This window comes from Pseudochaenichthys georgianus, chromosome 14 (assembly GCF_902827115.2).
Source record: "Pseudochaenichthys georgianus chromosome 14, fPseGeo1.2, whole genome shotgun sequence".
NCBI classification, from domain to species: domain Eukaryota; kingdom Metazoa; phylum Chordata; class Actinopteri; order Perciformes; family Channichthyidae; genus Pseudochaenichthys; species Pseudochaenichthys georgianus.
In genome coordinates this window covers 23,941,922-23,969,330 of record NC_047516.1, presented here as the reverse complement: position 1 = coordinate 23,969,330, position 27,409 = coordinate 23,941,922, and the positions used below count along the sequence as shown (strand labels likewise).

The window sequence follows — 27,409 nt, the reverse complement described above, 5'->3', positions numbered from 1 at the left end:
ACACTCATTGATGGACTGAAGATAATGTGAAATATTCTTTAGCTGTTTTATTGATTTGTGGACTGTGTGTTTTGACATTGTATAATTTGTTTTTATTCTGACTTGTATGCATTAAGGAATGATGTCTTGTAAAACCCATGTTGGGTATAGTTACAGACATTACACAACAACGGAAATATTCTACCTTCAATCTGGGTCATAATAATGAATAATAATCGTGCTATTTCCAAAATATTTTATTACCAAACTTTGATACTAGTGGTGGAATGTAATAATGAGCTCCTTCAAGTCATGAACAATACTATGCAATGGACATTTTGGTATGAAATTACGACATTAATTTATTATAATTAATTATTTACTCTTGTTTTTCCTGGCCTCAATACTTTTACAAGAAATTGTTCAACTAAAAAACATAAAAACTAAATATCCTCTGTAGTTCTGCAGCCAGTCCAGCAGGTGGCGACAATATCCCTCAAGCAGTCTGACAAACAAGAACCAAATAAAATCCAGCGAAGAAGAAGTAGGAGCTCGTTGATTGGTTATTGCTAGGGGACAGCTTAACAGCAAGCGCGACCGCTACATCTTCAATTTACAGCCCAAAAAAAGGCTTTTTCAACGTTACTTCTACCTTTACACGGCCGCAGCTAGACATATTTACATGTTTTGTGGCAGCTAATCTAGCGGACACAACGCCAACTGTGTGCTAGGATAGATAATGTAGTTCAACTGTTCGTTTCTCAGGTGGGACAGACGAGTCTGGGAAGGTAAGTGAGCCACCTTGCTAATGGCTGCAAGCTAGCTAGCATCACATTAATTATTACTATTTTTAGTGTTCTCATTATTCACGTCAACCCCGCTAGTTTATGTTAATAGGAGCAAAGAAAGCTAATGTCTTCACTGCTTCCGGGAAGATAAGCTAGCTGTCAGTGTGTCTGCTGATGCTAGGCCTTTTCTGCTGGATGTCAGTTGGGCTCAAGCTAACGGTTCTGATATGTTTTGTGAATTTTTAACTTTAATAAAGACAATTACATTTACATCTATTTAAGTTCGGAGCAAATGCTTTTATATACACTACCGAGAAAACATTTGGAATCACCTGCAATATTTATGTGTTTCTTCTTTTATTCAATATTGGCTAACAGATCAAAACTGTAGATTTCAGATAGTAGATACATTATTTACAAGTTGAATAGTTTATGCCCAAACTAAATAATTAAATGATTCAGACTTGCATTTGTATTCCAGGCCTATATTGCTGTCTGTATGTAGCAGTTCAGCAGAACATACTAACATTTAAAATGTACATTTAAGTGTAAACCCTAAAATGTTTAAACCACAATTGAAGGCAAGGCAAGTTTATTTATATAGCACATTTCAACTCAAGGCAATTCAAAGTGCTTTACAAAAATGAAAGACATTAAGAAACATATGAAATGGCATTTAAAAACACTCATTTAAAAGCAAATGAATTACAGTTACAGTGCAGTGTGAGATACACACATCTGAACGAACCCCCCTTTGGAAAATTATAATCTGACCCCATGGTACCTTTTTAGTTTTCTCCGAAACTATTCCTCTTTTTAATTTTTAAATGTACATAGTTAAGTTTACCTTGTCTTCCTAGGACTTTTTTGGTATCCTCCGTGAACCAGGGTCTTGGAAAAAAAACAAAAAAAAAACAGGATCTTTTCTAGGACTTGGCATATTATAACAATGTTTTTTTTTTTTTTTAGACCAGCTGCTCACTCATTGATTCTTGTAGAGATCAAGAACTTCAAAGTAGCCGAAATGGACGAACAAAGTGTTGAGGTTTGTACCACACACACACACACACACACACACACACACACACACACACACACACACACACACACACACACACACACACACACACACACACACACACACACACACACACACACACACACACACACACACACACACACACACACACACACACACACACAAAAAAAAAAAATATCCTTAACTAACATTAATATTTAGCCTGATATAGTGCTTTGTCAGGAAGAGAGAAGTCAAAGGTCAAACATTGTTTTGGAAAACAAAGTGTTGCCATTTTATGCAAATGTGATCAAATGTGTTGGCCCCATCTGCTCTGACCTCTTTTGATCACAACACATGACTAAGATAGCTTGTGCTGCCGTCGCAGATAAAGAGTGTTGTATATACAGTAATATAGTGTCATTATTTGGGGGTTTCAACCCAAAAAAAATTGCTCTGCAAAATATTAACATTAAGATTCAACCTCCAGGTTTGGTAGAAAACCTTTATCTACTGTGAGCAATGCTTACATTGTGTCCTGTTGGTTTTTTCCAAAAGTAATTTCTACCGGTTATTACATTTGCGAATGGCTAGAAAGCCCCTACAATAACAGATCAAATAAGTTCAATAATCAAGTATACTATTATTTTTGTGTTATTATTGTAAGCATTATCTAATAATTGAAATCTTACAGCAAAGAGAAAGAGTTTAAACACAACAAAACGGCAACGTACCAAAGTTCAGTGTATGTAAGATAGCAGTATGGATGCTAAGGATTACAAATAATTCAATGCAGTTTTGAGTTTAGAGACATTCGTTAATCTAGACACGACTTGATTTGAAAAGAGTCATGCACATTCAAGATGTCATCCAAACATATGTTATAAATCTGTTTTACTCCCAATTTATAAAATACAAATGTATAATCCAACATAATTCATAAAATGTGCTTTTACTAACCTTGTGTTTGATGTATGACATTCAGTTTCTGTTTGCACTGTAATTGAGTGATGTTGATTTAACCCCGTGGTGATTTCTGTGCTGTATTTTAGTCCTCTCTCTCCTGTCCCGTGCAGAGCATCGCGGAGGTGTTTCGCTGCTTCATCTGCATGGAGAAGCTGAGGGACGCTCGCCTCTGTCCACACTGCTCCAAGCTGTGCTGCTTCAGCTGCATTCGAGTGAGTCTGGTCCCACCAGGCAGGGAGAGGCAATCTCCCTCGCTGCCTAGCTTTGTGTTCTGCTAGTAATAGTAATGAACTGAATCTACAAATAAAGACTGCTTAGTTATCCACATGTGCTGATGACTGCATTTCTTAGAATAAGATAAGATATGAGCTTCATTTTGTGTGTTAAAGAAAAGGTATGCAGTGCGTGAAAGAACAAAATACTTAGTTTTGCAATTCCAGAAAATTGCTGGTGTCACGAGATCATTAGATCTTATTGCCTAATTAATGACATTTTTACTGAAACTTAATACATTTTCTCTTTTTATGTGGAATATTTGAAGTGGTTGATAAATATACATTTGATGTAGAAAGTATTTATTGCCGGATAAGCAAATAAACACTACACACATGTTCATGGTATGCTACTGATCCATGTTTGGATAACAATGAAGCACTTTGGCGTCAGAGGAATAAGAAGTATTATATACTTTGGTATTTTCACAGGATTTACTAATAATATAATATAATATGGAGTCGAGGCGGCTGTGTCCTGAGGAGAACCATGTGTGTTTGAGAATCCTGTTTGTGTTTAGATTAAATGGTGATTTAACTGTAATCTCTTGTTTGACAGCGGTGGCTGACGGAGCAGAGAGCCCAGTGTCCACACTGTCGGTAAGAGCATGCTAACACAACCCTCACTACTGCACGTCAGTGTTTAGAGTGTGTGTGACTTCACACCCAATTCATCATAGAAATGTAATCAGAAAAAAGCATCTTCAAGATCCAATACTTACTCGCCATTTCAATGAATTTGATTTGACGAGTATTTCTAAAACACACCTCGAATGACTGTAGTGAAGGAAAGGGCATTTGTGGTAAGGTATTAAAATGTGTGTGTGTGTGTGTGTTCATGTGCAGGGCTCCGCTCCAGCTGAGGGAGCTGGTGAACTGTCGCTGGGCAGAGGAGGTGACCCAGCAGCTGGACACCCTGCAGCTGTGCAGCCTCACCAAGCACGAGGACAACGACAAGGACAAGTGAGCACCTCGTGCTAACCCCCCTCACCCCCGTCTCCTTCCCCACCCCCATGGCACTCGGTTAAAGCATTTCAAAATGTATTTAGATGATTTTTAATTGTAACACTACCATTTATGACACTCGTCCTGTGATTTCTTACCAAAAACTGTTGATAATTTATTTTAAAGATTAGTTTATATACAATTTCAACAGGAATTGGGAGCAAATTGTGGCAAAAATTCTCCGGAAATACCCAAATTCCTAATTCCTGATATTGACCCGTGCCGTTGACACTTCTAGATGTTATCATCCCTCCTTTAGCATATTCATCATCTCCATCTCCTGCATTTATAAAGCTTGATATGTTTGTAGAAACAGGCCAAATCTTTTAGCGTTGAAGTTTCTGTGTGACAAGCAAGTGTCGTTGGATGATTCCTTTGCAGATGTGATAACCACCATGAGAAGCTGAGTGTTTTCTGTTGGACCTGTAAGAAATGCATCTGTCACCAGTGTGCTCTGTGGGGAGGCATGGTAACGTTTCACATCTTTTTATTTGAACATTACAGCTTGCATGCCAAATTACAATACTATAATAATATAGAAATCAGGCTGCAACTAATTTCTATTTATTTTATCTGATGAATATGCGGAATATTTGTGACCCGCTCTATCGAAATCAGTCGGAAGTCGCAACGGCTCATTTCAAAATAAACGTGGATTTGCGTAAAAAAATAGTTTTTCGGGGATCGGGTGTTTTGTTTGATTTTAAATAAACAAAGTCTTGGCTTTCAGAATATTAAACTTGTTTCGGCAAATTCTGATGATAAATACAACTTTGAAGCTTCGGCATAATTACAAGCGGAGAACGGAGTAACTTGACGTCACAGCAGCCGGTGTTTCTCGTGAGCGTTTTCCCCGGGAAACAAACACAATACACACAAACGCAAAATTACACAAACACTCACTCCCACACCCAGACCAGTAATCCAAGCGAAAATATCTTCCCTCCGTAGTATTTTGATCATTTGCTAATAACCAATCAGATCGATGGATTCCAGAGAAGAGGAAACTTTAAAGGCCTTTCTCTGATGACTCTTGACAGTCATTATATAATGTGACATATTTTGCGTAATATTTGGAATCTCCTCTTTCCAGCAGTGCATACAACTCAATGTGTCTTCGGGTCAATGCGACTGATTTCGATGGAGCAGGTCAAATTGTTTCAATAATCAAAATGTCAGAATGAAGTAAGAACCTCCTTATGCCTCAGGAGATATCATTACATGAGTTGATCTTAGTTACACTTCACAAGTAGAACTACAGACAGATGTGTGTTTTGCTTGTGTCCAGCATGGCGGCCACACCTTCAAGCCTCTGGTGGAGATCTACGAGCAGCATGTGACCAAAGTGAAGGACGAGGTCGCCAAACTCCGCCGCCGCCTCATGGAGCTGATCAGTCTGGTGCAGGAAGTGGTGAGCTCTTCTTTAATAAAAGAAATGTTAAAGAACAGTGGCCATGACATTCACTCTTCTCTGAGCGAAAGTTCTTCAGATCGGGTGCCCTATGAGCTTTCCTGCAGCGCCATATTCTAGACAAGTTGTCATCGGCTAACACAATGAGACTAAACATTTTACAGAATTATTTAAAAGTTCAGCTTATAAACTTTACTTAAATGTGGCCTTAATGCATTATTTCATTTTGGGTCGGATAAAATCATAAAATGTATTTAATAGTTGTATAGGAGTACTGTACTGTTGCCATCCACTAGATGGCACCAACATGTCGTCACTTCAGTTGCTGTGTGTGTGTGTGTGTGTGTGTGTAAAAATCATTAAGCTTAAATGAAAACAAATATGTACTTTTATTTACTTTGTCAACATTTTGGTTACCTTTGCTTGGACTGAATATGCCTACTCTGACTCTCTACCTTGAATTTTGTATCTTACCTTAAAAAGCTACAATTTAAAGGCTGTCTAATTCTGATGTGTTTACGTTTGCTAACGTTGTCACACAACTCTTGAAAATAAGGCAAGATAGATGTGTGTAGTATTATTGTGTGTGTGATCAGGAGAGGAACGTGGAGGCTGTCAGGGGAGCGAAGGACGAGAGGGTCAGAGAGATCCGAAACGCCGTGGAGATGATGATCGCCCGTCTGGACAACCAGCTGAAGAACAAACTCATCACCCTCATGGGTAAGACTGGAGGACACGTCACTGTCACAGAGCAGCTGGGCGGAGCCTGTGACACTTCTCAAAGTATTTCTATATTTACAAATACTTTATGCCGGCTACATTTGTATTCTCAATCGTTTATATCCTAACGGTGAGTTTTATCAAACCAGAATTATACTTAAAATCTAAAACACGGTTGCGTTTTAAATTGAAATATGTTTTTTTAAGCCTAAAAGATGAAATAACCCTCATTTTAAATGAATCCTTAACCTCTTTTCGACAAATCACTAATAACATCAATCTAATGCCAATCTCGTCTCCTATTTTTTAAATCTTGAATCGCTATTTAATAGTATTCTGAAAATGTTTCTGTACCTGTGATGCTACGTGCAGTTGCCTCTAAAAGGGTAGGTATTTATATTGGGCAGAACTCCAGAGCTTCAATTAATTTAAAATATTTGTATTCCCAATCAGTTTAAAAATACAAATATAAGACATGTGAAATGAGACACCCTACAAGACAATCGGAAGCTTTAGATTTGAGGCCCAGACACTAAACAAAGTATATATAATAATAATAACACATCTAGAATTCGAGAGTTCATATTAAACTAAAACATTTACAAGCTAAAGAACAGCTAACACTAATCGAGCTTTGAGGGACACGTTTTGTCTGAATCACAAAAGGCCCTCCCTCTCACAGCGTTATGTTGCCAGCGGTGTTACATCTTCCTCGTCTGAAAAGAGCTCTCGTCGAAGCGAGACACCTTTTATCTGGCACTACGAAGGGTGTGAAGGTTGAGACGTTCACTCAACAAAATCCTCCGTGCTGAAAAAAGCCGCAAGAGACGCCTTTTTATAGCTACGGGGCAAGACACAGATGAAATATTTATCTGGACTGAGTGGATGCATGCACTCAGCACCCACACTCTGACATTCAGCACAGCAAGCTGAAAATAGAAATGTGTCCCTCCCCCCCCCTCCAGGCCAGAAGACGTCCTTGACCCAGGAGACGGAGCTGCTGGAGTCTCTGCTGCAGGAGGTGGAGCATCAGGTTGGTGTTACGCAGCAGCGCAGAGCCACCGAACATCCAGCTGCACTGCATGGTGGTGTTGTTTCAGATTCACAGCTTTTTAATAGTTAACCAGCTGTGAACTAACTATTTGTCTATATTTGGAGATAAAATGAACAACAGTAGATTGAGCGATGTGTTCTTTCATTACCCTGTTATGCCATAAACGCTAAAGTTTTATTTGAGTTACTCTCCCAAATACACACATCCCACGACTGTTATTAGTCAGTAAAGCATCACATGTGCATTCACCCACATTTAAAAGTGTTCCCCAACAAAAGCATTATTCATTCTGTTGAGTATTCATTACCTAAAACTACAGCGACCAGAGGGGCTGGGATTTTTGTTAAAATGTTCTAGCATTTTCTAGTCCAAACGATTCATCAAGAACATAATGGAGGTTGCAGCCCTTTTGCCTACCAACAAAATACATTATAAACAACCATATTTGTTTCTGTACCTGTTTTCCGTACCCAAATCTCTAAAAACGAGCTGATCCAGATTTGCGTCCGATATGGCGTAATGTCTGAAATGTGGACCCACGGCCCAATCAGAAACGTTGCTATCAGAAACAACGCCCGACTGTTTTGGACGTAATATGGTCGGTGTTTAGGTTAGCATCGCGGACACTCAGAGCTAACCTGTACTGGAGAGCATGTGTGTGAAGAAGCAGGAAGTAGAAAGGAACTCACCTTGTGGTATAACCGGCAAGAGAGAAAGCCTTTGAGCTCCAGACTGTTTCAGAGAGAATCCTTGATAATCCATGATATGGCGTTTCATCACGGCAGCATTTAGTTTAGACGGTAGCTGCCGGGTCCCGCATGAGCTCCGCCCCCTCCTTTTTATATCAATTATTTTGTTTTTTTAAAGCTTTATACATAAAATCAGCACTTCAGAAACAGGAAGTGAAATGGAGGGATATGAGGCATGGCTAGAATGATCTGTTTGGTATTTTGAGCAAAACACTTCATAGACATGTTTTTTATATATTGTATATATCTGAGACCTCTGCTATTGCCTAAACATAGCCTGATAGGTGACCTTTAAGTTGCATTGAGTCCTTCATTGCATATATAGACGCTACAGTAAGCGAAAACACAATTATCCTCGACAGAAACCCAAGTTTTGATTCCAACTGTTTCGTTCTTGTTTGTTGTTGTACCGGCAACATGTTGAGTTTGTTTTGCTTTTGTTAAACAGCTTCACTCGTGCAGTAAGAGTGAGCTGATCTCAAAGAGCCCGGAGATCCTGCTCATGTTCCAGCAGGTCCACAGGAAGCCCATGCAGTCCTTCGTCACCACGCCCGTCCCTCCAGACTTCACCAGGCAAGCCCTACAAACATGATTGTCACCGATTAAACTTGCAATGTTATTTATTAATGTGTATATATATATATTCAAACACAGGCAGCAGAATTTTAAAAGGCTGTACAATTGATAATGTTGAGCATTTCGTATATAATGTGTGTATATTTGTAAACATATCTTTATTATAAATTGTGCTAAGTATATGTTACATTTATACATACGCAAGTTTTACATTTTTAACCCCTCCCCCTCTTCCAACAATCCAGCACAGCGCAGACATGGTTTACAAACATGATGAAACAAAGAATAAACAATGAATATATAAATACATGCCCCATACATACATGCACATATACATACATACCCAGGAAACAAGAAATGAACAAAACAATACATAAAGTCATCAACACCTCCCCATAGGGCTCAGCCATCATTCCTTGGCCGAGGAAGAACTGTCAGACATATGTTGTATAATAATAGTTTTATGATTAACAAGTTAGATTATATTATATTTGATTATCTTTGTGTAATAAACCGTCCTCTCTGTGCTTCCAGTGAGCTGGTTCCTGCCTACGACTCCAGCACTTTTGTTCTGGTCAACTTCAGGTACTTCCTCTCTTTGGTCGCGTTGAGTCATCGCTGCTACAGGGGACACTAACACGGAGCTCAGTGCTATGTACAGTGAGACAGCTCTGCCTTTCTTACTAAATAATGCAGGGGTTGCACAGATACACATGGCTCCTCCAATATTTAAATCTTTACATTAAGTTACAAATGTTTGACTTGAAAGGTATATATTTTTAAGGTTATTCTGTTCAGCAACATCTGTCCTGCACCGTGTGGCAGTTTGAAAGTTCAAGGTTTGTTTCGACCTTCCCACACCTTGACATTTCATATTCTATTTACATGTATATAGACTTCTTGCACTATTTCATCTTTGTATTTAATTATATATGTTGCATTGCTGGAGGAGCTCAGGTCAGAAGAATTGCATACATTGTAGCTTATCTGCATATATCAATAAAACCTTTGAATCTTGAAGAGGGGGTTTTGGATAGGTTTCCTAGATTGCTATAATGGGAATTTACAGTGATTCAATATATATGTAGGTTTCTACAAAATGTTGTGGGACAGAAGGGCGTCGCCCCCACCATTGTCAGGCAATTATCATATGGATGTTAGGGGTTGTAATGAACATGCTGCGCTTCCCCTTCTGTCTGCCCCCCCCCCACCCACTGTAGTGTGGATCGCCGTCCTTCCTCTGTCTCATCTCTATAATTGCTTTTCTGTGTAACGGGGTCAGATCCTGGTACTATCTACTAGTGCAGGACCTCGAGACGGTTCGACCGGTGGCCGGACCGTCTATCTGATAGAGAACTGGAGCAGAGACGACTGTTATCGTCCTCGTGTGGCTGCAGCCTGAGAGGGAGGAAGTGTGTGTGGGGTTCAGTGGTTGTTTATAAAGAAGATTAAGAGTGCTTTGAAGCTGTTCCACCCACCGCTGTTTTCAAGATCTTTTATCCACCTGAAAATGCAAACCTGTGTAACCTGGTGTAAAATATAAAAGTTGTATTAGTTCATTTATTGAACATTACATGACACACGTTAGACGCTTTTATCCAAAGCGACTTACATACTCAATCCTGTGGGCAATCCCCACAGGAGCACTTTGGGGTGAAGAGTCCTCAGGGACACAACGACATGCTGACTGCAGTGGGGTTTGAACCTGTCCACTACGCCACAGCCTCCCTTGAACATGTCGGAAACAAAATCAACAACAATAATACTAATAATGGTTAAAAAGAACATTCAAGGTACAAAAAAAACAAACAAAAAAGCATTCTCACATAGTCTGTCATGTTCAAAAGGGGCAAAAAGCGTACATTTATCTTGAGAATGAAACATTAGGTCATCAGCATCCGTGAGATTGGATTCATTGTTTTACACAAATACTTTTTTTTGTACAAAACAACCAAAAATAAATAACTTTTACAACAACAAGAAATAACAAGCCCCGCTTCACAGCTCCTGCTCAGAACCGTTCAGGGTTTGGTTTCTACATTTTAGTTTAGATAAACTCGCACAATCTTTCAGCTCATCATTGCAGTTATTCCACAGATCAACACCTCTTGTTAAAGAATGACTGCACTTGGTGTCCACAGCAGTTTCCCCATGTATGTGTTTGTTGTGTCTGTAGCACGTTGAGGCAGCGAGCCGACCCGGTCTACAGTCCTCCGCTGCAGATCTCTGGGCTCTGCTGGAGGCTTAAAGTCTACCCCGTGAGTGTTCCTCCTTCTGAGTTTTTCCACTAAAGCCTGACGACTCTGTCGAGTAAATACATGTGTTGTAACTTCTTTCTTTCCTTCAGGATGGTAACGGTGTGGTCCGTGGAAACTACCTCTCTGTGTTTCTGGAACTGTCGGCTGGACTCCCTGAAACATCAAAGTATGACATATTTCCTAATACACCTCCTTTTTAAATCTTTCTTTACCAACTTAATGGTGCTGATGTTCTTCTCAGTGAGGTCGGAGGTTTAAATGAATTAGAATGTGGCTTTTTAAAGGTATAGCTTTGTCAACATAATTAGTTTTTATTTAGATACAAATGTAAAAATGACATCGGCGTGCAAGCACAACAAGGTCTCGTCGGTTATGGTCACGACGAGATGAATGAATGCAGGTTAACATGTTTCAATATTATGTTACAAATCGATGAATAAAAACATGTTAAACAAATTAGTAAAGAGATATACCTTTTTTCTACCACGTACGCACACACTAATATGTAATTAGCATTCAGAGAGCTGAAACTGTTATTTTGATTTCTCATAACTCCATAATGGTGTGAAATGGATCAGCCACCTCGCTTCAGACTTCTTGTTGTGTACTTCCTCTCCAGTATAGTTGAGTTTTCTTTCCGGTCTTGTGTAGATATGAGTACCGTGTGGAGATGGTGCATCAGGCCTCCAGTGACCCCACCAAGAACATCATTCGAGAGTTTGCCTCAGACTTTGAGGTCGGTGAATGCTGGGGCTACAACCGCTTCTTCAGACTGGACCTTCTGGCCAGCGAGGGATACCTGAACATGCAGACGGACACGCTGGTCCTCCGGTGGGCACGCACGCACGCACGCACGCACGCACGCACGTTGACCTGCACCACTCTGATACTAAAGAAATGAACAGGAAAAGCTCACAGCGTGTTTCCGTGTGATTCACAGATACCAGGTCCGCTCTCCAACTTTCTTCCAGAAGTGCAGAGATCAGTACTGGTACATCAGCCAGCTGGAGTCTGCTCAGAGCGGATACATCCAGCAGATCAACAACCTCAAAGAGGTGTGTGTGTTTTATTTATTATTATTTCTTTCAATGTTAAAGAATGCCATCAATTCAGTATAAAAAAAAAAGTTTTAAATATGCCTGTGAAATAAATAAATATGGCTATCAAATAATCCTGAAATGCATAAACGAGGCAACATGTACAGTACATCTATCTAGCTATTCTATCCATCTAGTCCAGGGGTTTTCAAAGTGTGGGAAGGTGAGCCTCCCCTCAGAGAACATAAGAACAGCCGCGCCCCCCTCCCAATTATTATTATTGTTGTTGTTGTTTGTTGCTATAATGCAGGGGTATTCAATTGCATTTCAAAGAGGTCCAGTCAGAGAACATGTAATTTAAATGCTCTGTTTTCTCTGTTTTCACTGTCTCCCTTTCTCTTTTTGGAGCACACCATTTGAAGTTACTCACTGCTGTTTCTCTCCTCTTGTCTCGTCTCTGTGTGTTTGAAGCTATCGTGCTGACTCACTGACTGCACCGATTTGATTGGCTGAGTAGCGTCACCTCCCTAAAACATTAACAACTTTTTAAATCATCTTTTATGTTTTAAAACGTTTTCAACATGGTGGATAAATCCTTATATGCTCCCGGAAACACACTGAACGTCACTTTGCCTCCTTATTACACTCACCCCTACTTTAGTGGAAACAATGAGTCTGCGTCTTTGATGCGCACAGGCGGATGATGCGGGGATGCAATGTAGACAGGAATCGATCATCCTCTGGCTGCAGCCTTCACCGGCACTTGCTTTTGATCAAAGTCAATGTGGAAAACCCGCACGCACACAGGTAGGTGGAGGTGAAGGGAATGAGCACTTTCACAGCCTTTTTGGCGAGGTGGGGGAACTCGCTCTCCACAGACAGCCAAAAGTGTGCAAGTGCACGTTTTCTGCCAGACGCGGTCTCCTCTTTCACTTACGGTAACTTCACTAAAAATCGACCCATGTTGCCGCTCGCATAAAGTTAGCTGAAGTTAACGAGCTAGATTTCACTGTTTCTCGTTATTTTTTTCTCACGCTTTTTCTCAGCGCCTCCCCCGAAGCCCTCTGGCGCCCCCTTGAGGAGGCGCGCCTCACACTATGAAAACCGCTGATCTTGTCAATGTCGTTTTTAGCACTAGGAGGAATTGTAAAATAAAAATTCCACATCCTTAAATGAAATCGCAGCCTCAGAAAATATCTAACATTATCAATTTTTCTTTTTTAATAAAACTAAATTGACTCATTTACAATTTATTTATTGCCTTTATTTATTTTGGGATTTATGCCACAGTCATATTCATTTATTTTGTATTTAATATTTACTGGGTGAGAAAATCAGTTTTTACAAAATCATGTTGTCCAAGTGTGTACGTTTTTAAATTCTATTTGTTTAATTTCTGGTTTCAGAGGTTGGCCATTGAGCTGTTTCGGCGTCAGACGTCCCGCAGCTCCTCCCCCCCCGAAATGAGGCTCGCCTCAGGCCCCACCACCTCTGAGAGAGACCTTCGCTCCGTGAAGAGCGACGACGACATCCAGACCACTTTGACCAACGCTAAAAAAGTTGAAGAAGAAGAGAGGACTCAGCACGATGACTCTAATGTAAGGAATGGGATGAACATCCGGCTACATGTGGCGCGTCCCCATGTAGCCTGTGTCCATTAGCGGTGTCTCCGTTGTGTATCTTTCGTTGAAGGATGAGACCCGAGCCAGCATACTGTTGAGCCGATCTCCGTTTATTCACTCGGATATATAACGAATCAGTAGTTATTATATTAGTTTTTCCCGTACACCGACTCTTCTCATGTAGAAACACATTCACAAAAAGGGAAGGGGGGGGGGGGAAGAGGAAGTCCACACAAATATTCTTCTGAGTACCAGTGTCTACATTTTGGAGGATCCGCCCACTGATTTCAGGACCTAGTCCAGGTATTGAACGTTTATTAAAGGTCACCTATCATGCTATTTTTAGGCAATAGCAGAGGTGTCAGATATTAAAAACATGTCTATGAAGTGTTTTTCTCAAAATACCAAACAGGTCACCCATTCTAGCCATGCCTCATACCCCTCTATTTTACTTCCTGTTTCAAAGTGCTGATTTGGGTATGAAGCTTTTAAAAAAAAAAAAAATTGATTTAAAAAAGGAGGGGTCTGAGCTTCATGCGGGACCCCGGCAGCTACCGTCTAAACTAAATTCTGCCGTGATGAAACGCCATATCAAGGATTCTCTCTGTGAAACAGTTTTTTAATGGTCTGCTGTAAGAGAATCAACCGAGCGTTGTTTGATCGTTACTTCACTGTTTGTTGTTGTTGTTGTTGTTGTCCAGGAGCTGTCAGACGGGGACCTGGAGGTGGACTGTCTGACGGAGGAGGAGGTGAACCCGCTGGACGGCAGCAGCACCTCGGGCAGCTCCACGGCAACCAGCAACACTGAGGAGAACGGACATCGACGAGGAAACCATGTGAGGAGATTCTGTCACTTTCTCTAAAGAAACTCAAATTATTTAGACTCCTTTTTTACGATGTCCTTGTCTCACAAATAAGGAATCGTGTTCCTTTGTTACCCACCTTCCTTTGTCAACGTGAACCATTTGCATGCTTACTTAATAATGAACTATTTGTTGGTTGGTGTTGCACAGGTCTGGAGAGAATGATGTCGACTTCATTGGGAATCTGGAGGACCGAAGAAGGAGAGCTTCCTGATGACTTGGCTGGAGCAACAGGTAAATGCATACACCCATATTCATATATCCATTGTTTTTATTGTGTAGTGTCAATCTGATGGCTGACTGCTGTTTGGGAAGAAGTTGGCAAGATGAGGTCCGTTTCTTTCCACAGATAAGATCAAACAGATGGCCTTTTTGAGTATTCATAGCAAATGAGTGATGGGACAAACACATCTTAAACAGACAAAGAATAATGACATGGACAGCAGAGGGTCTTTAAAGGTCCCATGTCATGCTTTTCCGGTTATCACCCGTCCCCTTGTGTTATGAAGGTTCTTCTGCAGAGTCACAAACCCTCAAAGTGCACCCTGTAGCGAGTACAACTCTAACACAGAGAAGACCTCCCCAAAACGCCCCGTTGGAGATTTCTCATTTTCCATTGTTTACTTCCTGGGTATCGCTACGTGGGGATACCCAGTAGCCCCGCCCAGAGCTATGGCCGCACCCTCTGCCAGCCTTTCACAAAACAAAGCTTCACAAACCTTTCAGCGATTCATGCCGGATATGTACAGCGTAGGGCACTGAAGAACGATGCTGTTCCGACTTTGTTTGGACCAGCGGGAGATTCGGGTACACAACCTGTAACCTGTAACCATTGTTGTTTGTGCATTTAAAAAAATGCATTTAAACGTTTTTTGGGCTGCTACGTTGGGATGGCGGAGAAATGCTCTCCGCAGGCCCATGCTCTCCGCAGACCCATGCTCTCAGCGTTATAAACCTTTTTCTTACTCAATATCAAGCCACACTTATTGTTTTTACTTCGGCTGTGAGTGTTTGTGTGCTCAGGATGAGTTTCGCTTGTTCTCCTGTATCGCCGACACGGAAGCCTCTCTGCTCCGTTGCAGCTGCGAGCCTCTCAGCTTCCTGACCAATCAGAGCACACTGGGCTCACAGGGAGGGGGGGGGGGGCAGGAGCTCCAACAAGCCGTGTAGGACAGAGAGTGAATACACATGCTATCCAGAGATGCTGTGAGAAACCAATGTGAGTTTGGAGCATTGAACAATGTAAATCTATTCTAGTCGACCTCAACAGTGGAATTATGATCAGTAGAAATGGCCATGACACGGGACCTTTAAGTAAAGATACATTTACTTAAAGGCAGGGTATTTTCTCAATGAATGATTAGTTCTTTCAAATCAGAAAATAGTAACGATAACAAAATGATCATCACAGTTTCCCAGAGCCGAAGGTGACTTCTTTTGAACATTTGTGAAGCTGAAACCATCAAATATTTAATCTCCTGCCTCAAATAAACCCTCACGCTCTCTCTTCAGTTGATGCAGCGAATAATAGTCTATTTCTGTTGTCTGCCAGCTGTACAAGCAGAGCACCGTGAGCGCTGTCGTGCTCCGTGTGTTTCACTGTGTTGGTGTTGAAAGGCATGAAGAGGATGAGTCAGAGTACTCTGCAGCGAGCTGTGTGTGTGTGTGTGTGTGTGTGTGTGTGTGTGTGTGTGTGTGTGTTTCGTCAGGTTGCAGGTTGTCGTGATATTTTTTTTTAAGAAGGAAAATACATACTTTAGTCAATTCCAAGGGGGTTATTACCTTTACGATAAGTCTTGCTTTAAAACTAAACACTTTAGTTTTTATTAAGCCAGTCTGAATGTTCTAATTTTATACAAATGTTATTTTTCTGGAAAGCATTTGCTGAGATTAAACTGAAATTGGCAAATCAGACAAAATTGCTTCTGACTGCCTGTTAAAAGGCGTGTGCGTGTGCGTGTGTGTGTTAAAACAACAGGTTTATGTTTGATGAATGAAAGGTCAACTGAGGTTATTATGTGTTCTGCTGAATTAACTTCAGTTACACGATTAGCAATATAAGTAAAAGTAGCGTCGATGGAGAAGTTGTCGGAACAGAAACTTAAATTAATCTGTACATCTAGACAGAGGAGTGCACTACAATGTAATCCAAATATATGCCATCAATTCAATTCCATATTTAAGAATATACTGTCGGCGAACGTAACAAAGTTCAATCATTAAATCATATCAAATCGTTTGTCATTAAATTTGAATTGGACAATAAATGGAATGAAAAAAAGGAAGCTCCATTTGTTTCTTTTGATCAGTCAGCGTTGGGTATTGAAGAGTACCTCCACCACCATCTCTTATAAGAAAGACATATTTTACATTGGATTATCACTAACCCAAACCATACAGGAGAAAACGTAATATGAACTCTGCACCCCTCCGTTTTCTCTCTTCTGCAGGTGGCTCCGGTGTGCGCTCCTCACATCGCGGTGCGGCTGCCAGTCGCGGTGCAGTGGTTGCCGGGGGGTCGGGCAGTAACAGCCTGCTGGAGATCGACCCGGTCATCCTGATCCAGCTGCTGGACCTGAAGGAGCGCAGCAGCGTCGAGGCTCTGTGGGGCCTCCAGCCCCGACCGCCGGTCTCTCTGCTGCACAGCCAAGGTCTGGAAACACTCGGCTCACAGACCACAACAATCATTACAGCTAAACTGAAGATCAATGCTCTCACACGGGGTGCCTTTCAAAACAACAGCATGCCCTTTGGACGATCACAGTTCCACAGCCGCGTTAGGTTGCCTTTTAAATGGACACATACACATTGCTTTCTTCACTCTACTCCAAGTCATAGTTTTCTGGTAATTGTCAGTCTCTTTTTTAGTGGTAGCTACCGTGTGCTATTGTTAGTGTCGGGGGTGTTTCATGCCCTGTTTAGAAGGGACTAATGAGCAGCATGGCATTAAATACCGCTCCCGAAAGCTGCTACAAAGACTGATTATTCGAATAAAAACAGGTAGTTTTGAGGACTCATTCCTACAAAATCCACAATGAATCTATCTCAATGAAACTACACTGAACAAAAATATAAACGCAACACTTTTGTTTTTGCTCCCATTTTTCATGAGGTGAACTCAAAGATCTAAACATTTTCTATATACACAAAATAACCATTTCTCTCAAATATTGTTCACAAATCTGAAAAAATCTGTGATAGTGAGCACTCTCCTTTGCCGAGATAATCCATCCCACCTCACAGGTGTGGCATATCAAGATGCTGATTAGACAGCATGATTATTGCACAGGTGTGCCTTAGGCTGGCCACAATAAAAGGCCACTCTGAAATGTGCTTTATTGGGGGGGGGGGTCCGAAAACCAGTCAGTATCTGGTGTGAGGGGTAGGGTTAGGGTAATGTTGTGAATCAAGTGGCCCATGGTGGTGGTGGGGTTATGGTATGGGCAGGCGTATGTTATGGACGAAGAACACAGGCCACTCGATTCACAACATTACCCTAACCCTACCCCTAGCCCTCACACCCAGATACTGACTGGTTTTTCGGACCCCCCCCCCCCCAATAAAGCAAAACTGCACGTTTCAGAGTGGCCTTTTATTGTGGCCATTCTAAGGCACACCTGTGCAATAATCATGCTGTCTAATCAGCATCTTGATATGCCACACCTGTGAGGTTGGATGGATTATCTCAGCAAAGGAGAAGTGCTCACTATCACAGATTTGTTCAGATTTGTGAACAATATTTGAGAGAAATGGTTATTTTGTGTATATAGAAAATGTTTTAGATCTTTGAGTTCACCTCATGAAAAATGGGAGCAAAAACAAAAGTGTTGCGTTTATATTTTTGTTCAGTGTATATATAAACAACACATTTACAAATGTTGGTGGTTAGGATTCAAGTCAACCTAATTTATATAACAGAAAATCACAAATCATACAGTTTTGATTTAGATGAGGAAATACTGGCTTTTTATCTACCAGACTAACTCTGTATTGTGACCTGCTCCATCGAAATCAGTCGCATTGACCCGAAGTCACATTCTGAGCTGTATACACTGCTGGAAAGAGGAGATTCCTAGCTTTCTAATGATATCAGGTTTGTTGCTGTACTCCAAATATTAAGCAAAATACGTCACATTATATAATGACTGTCACCGAGTCTTCATTTTGAGAAAAAGGCCTTCAAAGTTTTCTCTTCTCTGGAATCCATCGATCTGATTGGTTATTGTAGTGGAAACTTCTGTGTAGCAATGCAGTGGGACTCACCGACTCAGGAAGGAGACACCGTAGAGCAGGAGCTTTGATGTCAAACACTGGAGGTTTATTTGGAGTTACGGCCGGAGAGATTCACATCACAAATCACAGCAGTCACGGTGAGACTGCACGGGTGGTTGCCACGTCAATTCTGGAGCGCCTCTCTCTCGTTAGCCCATTGAACTGGTTTCACAGAGTAATCAACATATTTAGATAAGATAGTTTAACCAGTTGGGCACACTGAGTCACCTGCGTCCGTCACTTATGGCCTCGAAGATGTCATACCTTGGAGTCCACAAACAACAAAGAAGGAAGTGTCCCAGTGCACCCACAACAAAGACCATCTGTGACCTCGTGTCTACCGGTCACAGAATGGGAACAATAACATTATAGCTGAAGCAGCCTATGTCCTTAAAGGAGATAAACAGACGTCAGGGTTGGTCCTGTACGTCATATCTAGGAGTCTAGGACAATTATTTCAGCGGCTAGCAAATTATCTAAGTAGTACGGAAAGAAGATATTTTCGTTTGGATTACTGGTCTGGGGGAAGCTCGCGAGTTGGCGGGCACAACACCGGCTGTTGGTTTGCCTGCTGTGACGTCAAGTTACTCCGTTCTCCGCTTGTATTTATGCCGAAGCTTCAAAGTTGTATTTATCATCTGAATTTGCTGAAACAAGTTTAATATTCTGAAAGCCAAGACAAGAAAACAAACTGTAACGGACCCTGCCGTGTTATCTGTGATTACTAGACGCCTTACATTCATAATGTCAGCCGGAGGGAGGGGGGCGGCACTGCGGAACAGCAGAGTGTGAGTGAGAGCGGTCGTCTTCCCTTTATAAGCTTCAAACATTTATTTATCGTGAGATTTTGGAAATAAAAGTTTCATATTCTGAAAGCCAAGACTTTGTTTATTTAAAATCAAACAAAACACCCGAACCCCGAAAAACTATTTTTTACGCACATCCACGTTTATTTTGAAATGAGCCGTTGCGACTTCCGACTGATTTCGATGGAGCGGGTCACATATGCTTATGTTCTCGGTAGAATGTCAGTGAGGAGTCATTCAGGAAATTAGGATTTACATCTTAATGCAAGAGTTGAGACTTGTTATAACATTGGGAGGGCAGCATGGCACTTACAGATTATGTTCTTGATTTGATGTATTTTGCCTCGTGTTTTTGACTGTCTTAACTGAGAAGGAAAAGATAAAGCAATTTCTAACGGAGTTATTTTCCTTCAGCTCCTCTAAATGTGTGCACCTGTTTTTTCTCCCTCTTTCAGCTCATTCTCACTCCAGGAAGGATCGAGAGCGGCGTCCTCAGGCGGTGCGGCGCTCGGCTCCAGACTCGGGGGTCCTGATCCGCCTGAAGGCTCAGATGGCCGAGGTCCGCAGCAAAATGTCTGACGTGAAGAGTCAGGTGCTGGAGGCTCGGGGGGCCGCAGAGCCCAGGCCGGGCTCCTCGGGGGGCTTCAGCGTGGAGGAGGGCCCCTCGCAGCACTCTGACTCAGAGCTGACCGCCTGTCGTAAGCCCGAAGAGCCGGACCTGCTTGGGAGGGCCAGGTCGGGACGTCCCGGTGAGGAGCGCTGTCACTCTGTCAGGCTGCTGGAGATACGGGCTGAGAGTACCAGCCAGTGTCAAGGATGTGTACAAGATATAACCTTAAACATATTAGTTTGAGTTCCTCCACACAAACAGACATTTACTTCCAGTTGCTCACATACATGCTCCTCGTAGTCGGATGGGTTAAATGCAGAGGTCACCTGTCACTGTGTGTGACGATCAAAGAGGGTTTCATCCTCCAATTCTAATCTAGGTGCAAATCCTCACTCCATGCACTTAAAATAATACAGAGGCTATAAAAAGCATGTCCTGATATTTTAACAGTACAAGTACTTATCATAATGATTCAAACGTATAAATAGTTGGCAATCCTTTTTCTGTTGATCGGCTAACCGTTGTGGCTTAAACTGAGATGATTACATCTTTGTCTCTTTGTTTGGTATGCAGTCAGGAAGTCCCTGTCTCCTGTCCTGGAGAGCAGCTGCTCTCTGGTGATGAAGAGGAGGAGTCCGGCGGAGATGGAGAAGGAGCTGAGAGGCGCTGACGTCGCCTCAGAGCTCGGCCTGCACCCTAAAGAGGGGCCGGGAGGAGCAGAGGGTCAGTAAACAAGTCCTCTCATTTATGTGACTCTAGACCAGGGGGGTCAATCTCATCACGGGCCACATCAGCATTAAGGTTGCACTCAAAAGGCCAGTTGTAACTTTAAGACTATATATACAAATACATATATAAATGTTTAATATATATAAAATAATGTATTATATTACATTAATGCCTCTGCATTGGATATTATGGGATAGGGTAATAACTTCATAATTAACTACGTCTGAAAGTAGAAGTCTAGGGCCAATAATTGAAAGTCTCTTCAGTGAGAATGTCACAAAATGATTTAAAAAGAAAAGACAAATTCTGGAGAAAAAGTTAAAAAAAAGTCAAAAAAAAGAAGTGACATTCTGAGAAAAAGGCAAATTTAAGATGCATTGTGGGACATGTAGTTTATGGGCAACGTGCTTCTGTAAAGCTGCATGTAACCGTATAATAAACATATTATATTCTTTGCCAGCTCTTGTGGGGCCGCATGAAATGAAGTCACAGGCCGGAATTGGCCCCCGGGCCTTGAGTTTGACACCCCTACTCTAGACTATAGATTTTAGACTCATTTGCAGTTGGAGGTGCCAGTTCGACAGCGTATTCAATACTTTACGGGGTGTAATGACTGTAGTATCCTATTAAAGGGGACCTATCATGCAAAATGCACTTTTTGATGTCTTTATACATAACTATGTGTCCCCGGTGCGTCGGGGAACTCACGCAGCGTCAGAAAATAAAACCCTCTCTCTTTTCCTCCGAACCCAAATCTCTAAAAACGGGGAACAACGGAGATGATCCAGATTTGGGTCCGATATGACGTAACATCTGAAATGTGGACCCACGGCCCAATCAGAAACGTTGCTATCAGAAACCATGCCCCACTGTTTGATGTAATATGGACGGTGTTCACATTAGCATGCTAACACTCAGAGCTAACCTGTACTGGAGAGCATGTGTGTGAAGAAGCAGGAAGTAGAAAGGAACTCACCTTGTGGTATAACCGGCAAGAGAGAAAGCCTTTGAGCTCCAGACTGTTTCAGAGAGGATCCTTGATAATCCATGATATGGCGTTTCATCACCGCAGCATTTAGTTTAGACGGTAGCTGCCGGGTCCCGCATGAGCTCAGACCCCTCCTTTTTAATTTTTTTAATCTTTATACCCAAATCAGCACTTTAGAAACAGGAAGTGAAACAGAGGGATATGAGGCATGGCTAGAATGATCCGTTTGGTATTTTGAGCAAAACACTTTTAGATATGTATTTAATATATTGTTATATATCTGAGACCTATGCTATTGCCTAAAGATAGCCTGATAGGTGGCCTTTAAGGCCTGGGTCCACATATTGATGTTTTCTTAATACCATCATCTTTTTTTCAATTGCTACACTTTCTTGCAGCCCTTCCAAGCTCTTCAAATTGAAAATATGAAGTTGTCCGAAGTGCCGGTGACATCACAAACGGCAGAAGCTTGTTGTGGGTCTATATAAATATATAGGAGCACACATGGATGATAAAAAGCTATGGCGCTGTGCTAGTCTATCTTACAGCAGTTGGCATGGTGATGTGTTGTCAAAATATTGTTGTAATAGAAACCTTTTTGAAGGAACTTGTTGGAGGCGGCTCTCACCGCCCCTCCGCCCTCTGGCCTCGTGCCGCTCGTAGATCTACAGTTTTTGTACTCCTGCTCGACTTAACAGATCGTCTCAGCGTTTCATGAGTCAACAAACCGTCTCCCACGCAGACGCAGACCCTTCCATGTTTCAGTCTGAACACCCACTCCCACTAGTTCCTGGAGAGACCTGAAGAGCCCAACAAGATGTGGGTTTGCTCATCGTGTCTCTCCTGCCTCTCCTGTTTCTCCTGTCTCCCGTCTCTCATGTCTCTCTCGTCTCCCCTGTCTCTCGTCTCCCCTGTCTCTCGTCTCCCCTGTCTCTCGTCTCCCCTGTCTCCCCTGTCTCTCGTCTCCCCTGTCTCCCCTGTCTCTCGTCTCCCCTGTCTCCCCTGTCTCTCGTCTCCCCTGTCTCCCCTGTTTCTCATGTCTCTCCTGTCTCTCCTGTTTCCCCTGTTTCTCCTGTCTCTCATGTCTCTCCTGTCTCTACCATTTCTTCTGTCTCTCCTGTCTTTCCCATTTCTCCTTTCTTTCCTGTCTCTCCCGTTTCTCATGTCTCCCCTGTCTCCCCGTCTCTCTTGTCTCTCTGTCTCTCCTGTCTATTTTGTCTCCCGTTTCTCATATCTCTCATGTCTCATGTCTCCCATGTCTCATGTCTCTCCTGTCTCCCCTGTCTCTCCTGTCTCTCATGTCTCTCCTGTCTCTCATGTCTCCCCTGTTTCTCCTGTCTCCCGTCTCTCCCGTTTCTTCTGTCTCTCCTGTCTTTCCCGTTTCTCCCGCCTCTCCCGTCTCCCCTGTTTCTCCTGTTTCTCCTGTCTCCCCTGTTTCTCCTGTCTCCCCCGTCTCTCATGTCTCCCCCGTCTCTCATGTCTCTCCCGTCTCTCATGTCTCTCATGTCTCTCCTGTCTCTTCCTCCAGGAGTGCTGATGGCTGAGGGCTCCCAGGGGCCCCTCGTGTCCCTCTGTTCCTGCTCAGAGCAGCAGTACTCCGTGGTAGAGCAGCTGTACGGGGCCTCGGGGGCCAGGGACGAGATCTTCTCCTTGGGAGTGCCCGGCTACATGACCACCAGCAAGACCTCCGGCAGCAGGACCCTTGGGTGGGTCTCGGGCTCATAGTACTCAGGATTACTGCTCTCTCTTTCTCCGCCTCTCACAAACAACCCTGTACTTCTCTCCACCTGCAGGGCAGCCATGTTGGATTGTGAATCTGAAAGCTTAGGACTCTCCCACCACTGCCTGCTGGAGGGACCCTCTGCACAGCCTCAGTCAGATGAAGGTCTGTCTACCCCCCAGCTGCCAACAGGAGAGTTTTACTCTCTGTTTTAGTATGTGCAGCAATGACCACAGTTTATACAACGTATATAAAATGCTTAACTTTAACCATTTCATTTTCAAGATTAGGATTATGCAGAGAATAGAATCGGGTATCTGTAATAGTCACACATACATGCACACACCTCTGCATTGAACCCGTCTTAGTACTAGGAGCAGCTCTTGTTCAGCGCTCAATATACATCTTGATTATCAACCTATTGTTTTCATTGCTGGTGTTTCATCCTCACAATGTCTCACGACAGGCTGGAGTTAGTCAGGCGAGGAATAATCATCACCAAGGAAATCTATAACAGTAATCTTGATTTATCCGAGGAGATAAATTCAAAATAAGTTGTTGTCTGGGGAAAGAGGGAGAATTAGCAAGTCAACTGAGCTGGTGGAGTGTTACACCTAATGTGTATTTATTATCTAAAACTTAAATTGTGATTTATAAAAGAACTGCTCTGTCGGTCTCCTCGCGTCCCGTCTGCAGATAAGTCTCCGTGTGTCCTGGTGGCCGCAGCGAGCACCGACAGCGACTCTGAAGACGAGGCTCTGCAGAGCAACAACTCTCGCTACGACAACCATACCCCTCCCTGCACAGGTAACACACACACACACACACACACACACACACACACACACACACACACACACACACACACACACACACACACACACACACAACACACACACAACACACACACACACACACACACACACACACACACACACACACACACACACACACACACACACACACACACACACACACACACACACACACACACACACACACACACACACACACACACACACACACACACACACACACACACACACACACACACACACACACACACACACACACACCACACACACACACACACACACACACACACACACACACACACACACGACAGGTGTTGACATCAATGTATTGTTTCTTCCTCCTCAGGGGAGCAGCTTCTGTGTGAGGACATGAGTCTTCCTGCTGACAGGTGATTCCCTCTGAAGCGTCTTCACCCTCACTGCCGGAGATCACACACTCTCTTCTGTCACACACATCTGTAGAAGTAGGAACTGCTTGTTGTGCATGATTGGAAAATGATTGCAACGATTCAGCTGCTTGGTACCCTAAATAAGATAGAGATAATGGCGGCCTGTGGTTGAGGTGGTGCCAACAGTCCAGGTGACCACATAACAGATATGTTTTAAAGGGATGGTTTGGATGTTTTGAAGGGGGGCTACTCACATCCAGTGCGTTCTGGTTTGTGACGGGAGTATGTGCACGGAGGTAAAGCACTGCTGTGCACTCGGGGCTGCAGCAAAATGTACTTTTACTAATTACATTCTATGCTTTATTAAGAACATTTCCATAACTCAAAGTGGCTGACGGACCCCCTTCCTGACAAAGACCCCAACAGGTTATGTAGGATCTTTTCAAAGCCACCAGACTCATCGACGAACTCCCAGAAGATCGAGCTACTGATCTACTTCCGCCTCGTTGGTTAGCTTCTTGTGGTTTTTGTGGTGAGTTTGGTTTTATAATGGGTTGGTTCAGATTCACTGAAGTCACACAAACCTATGGTTTCAGAATACCTTTATTGTTAGTCCCACGGAGGAGACATTTGCATCAACCTCCGCTTTCTGCAAGGTGACATTAGTTTTTCTTCAATGCAGTCTGGTGGCTTTAAAGAGAGCATGCCGTATGTCCTCTGTCTTCAGAGTGGGGAGAAGCCATTCAGCGTCTACTCTTCAAAACGTCCAAACAGCCTTTTAATAGTGTGTGAATACGAACTAACATTTCATATCTATTCTTAACCTCTCCTTGCATTACTTTGCATCAGTAGATATGCCTACTTCCATTTCTTCATGGCCAGTAAATACTTAGCAGGAAACATTTGTTTGGGCAACGACTGAGTCTTTAAAACCTGTTTCATTGGGCAGAGATGAACACCTGTCACTTTAATTCACTCACATCAGCCTCAGTGCAGAAAGGCGCTTGTATTCAGGTCGACAGCGAATCTGCAATATTCTGAGGGGTTTCATCTGTCAATAAGAGCTTAGTGCTTCATAACGGTTTGCTGTCTGCAGGCCGCTTCACTTCCTCCACCATCGCTGCCAGAGACACTTTAATCACCCCCCCCCCCCCCCCGAGGTACACTTTGTTCGGAGCTCTTTTCTGGTAATTTATGTAAATGTGTTCTGCGTTAATAACGGCAGTCTGTCTTACGTGACATTTGAAAAGGTTAAATGATCACTGCATCACAGATGATGAAACTACAGATGTCCGCGGGCTGCAAACTGTTAAACATGCAGCACGTCTGAGTTGGTAACAACGTGCCAGCAGGTGTTTGAGCTTCTGCTCGGACGTCACTGACCTGCGACCTGAGCTCCGGGACGACGCGTAATACACTGAAAATGCAGCCATTTTTGTATTCATTTAAAGGAACGTATGACTTAAGCTTTGGAGAATGCTTGTTCCCGTCATGCTGAGAGTAGGACACATAGATCAATACCACTCTTATGTTTGTACATTACATAAATAAGCTGTCTCTCGTTAGCTTAGCTTAGCCTTAAGACTCTCTTTGAGATGCTCCGGAGTTTAGTCGCTGACGTCACGGCAGCCTCATTGCTGTCATAGCAGGAAAAGCACAGACGTGACATTTAACATGAACAAGAGCTGTGTTTTATTAAAGTGTCCCAGCGAGCCAACATGAACAAAACCAGGACCCTTAAACATGAAGCAGCTATTATTCACTGGTGCTTTCCTTACTTCCTCGTGTCCACATGTCTCCTGTGGAAAAGACTGCAAAGGTTTTCTGATGGAAGGGTTGATTCGCCCAAGATGTCTGCCTCCGCACGAAATGTTTGACCCTTTATTGACCCAAAAAATAGCAAATTACTTTATTGGTTGACATTTTCATACATCTCGTTATTATAGAAAAGTAAGACGGTGTTTACATTGAGGAAACTGGATTTTTTTTTTTTTAACTATATATTTGCTTTAAGAAATGATTGGTTTATCAAGATTGTTACAGCTTTACTGAAAATACATCGCATCTGTTTGTGAAGATCTGAAAAGTTACATTAAAGCAATTCCTAGGCAGCTTCGCCTCCAGATGAACGTCCCCGTTACGGTTTGTCCCAATGAAAACGGGATAATGTTCTGTGAGTCATTCGGAGTAACGGCGACATTTCCTCCAGAAAAAGATGTTTCTGATTTCAAACTCGTCGGCACCACAAATGAAAGTCCTCTCCGCTTCATTGTGTGGGTGAAGAAGCAGAGACTCAGAGGGACAACACTTTAAACTGAAGCTGCGGCGCATCCAAGGCTTTTTCAATTTTAAGAGCAGTTTACAGCGAAGGTTAAATAATCATTGTAATTATGTAACGTGTGCTCGGCGCTGAACTGATGGCTCTCTGCTTCACTGATGACACACACACATTCTCACACACACACACACACACACACACACACACACACACACACACACACACACACACACACACACACACACACACACACACACACACACACACACACACACACACACACACACACACACACACATTGAGCCACATCTTAAGTTGAAGGTCTATTCATCTTTGGTTCAAAAGTAATGACATTAACAGTCATTAGTTTACTTGTAGATATCTTACAGTACATGCAGATGCAGAGCTTGCTGTACTCGTGCCTGAACGCGCATGGCTTTTTCTGCAGCGTGGACGTTTGTGTCGAGTCAAACTGAAATCATTC

The 27,409-nt window shown here is 42.6% G+C and overlaps 1 protein-coding gene across 1 annotated transcript; it reads left to right on the top strand.

Moving 5' to 3' along the window:
* Positions 1-555: 555 nt before the first annotated feature.
* On the top strand, positions 556-26,772 carry trim37 (tripartite motif containing 37). Its single transcript, XM_034098928.1, is given in 27 exon segments — positions 556-767; positions 1,737-1,812; positions 2,862-2,963; positions 3,583-3,623; positions 3,870-3,986; positions 4,410-4,497; positions 5,317-5,439; positions 6,036-6,159; positions 7,125-7,192; positions 8,411-8,535; positions 9,073-9,123; positions 10,715-10,796; positions 10,886-10,962; positions 11,448-11,627; positions 11,737-11,851; positions 13,240-13,431; positions 14,157-14,270; positions 14,272-14,291; positions 14,469-14,508; positions 14,510-14,552; positions 16,769-16,969; positions 19,852-20,145; positions 20,580-20,729; positions 23,252-23,429; positions 23,517-23,608; positions 24,140-24,250; positions 24,605-26,772. Coding segments are annotated over 26 exon segments (2,796 nt in total). The 5' UTR covers positions 556-767; positions 1,737-1,791; the 3' UTR covers positions 24,652-26,772.
* Positions 26,773-27,409: the final 637 nt, after the last annotated feature.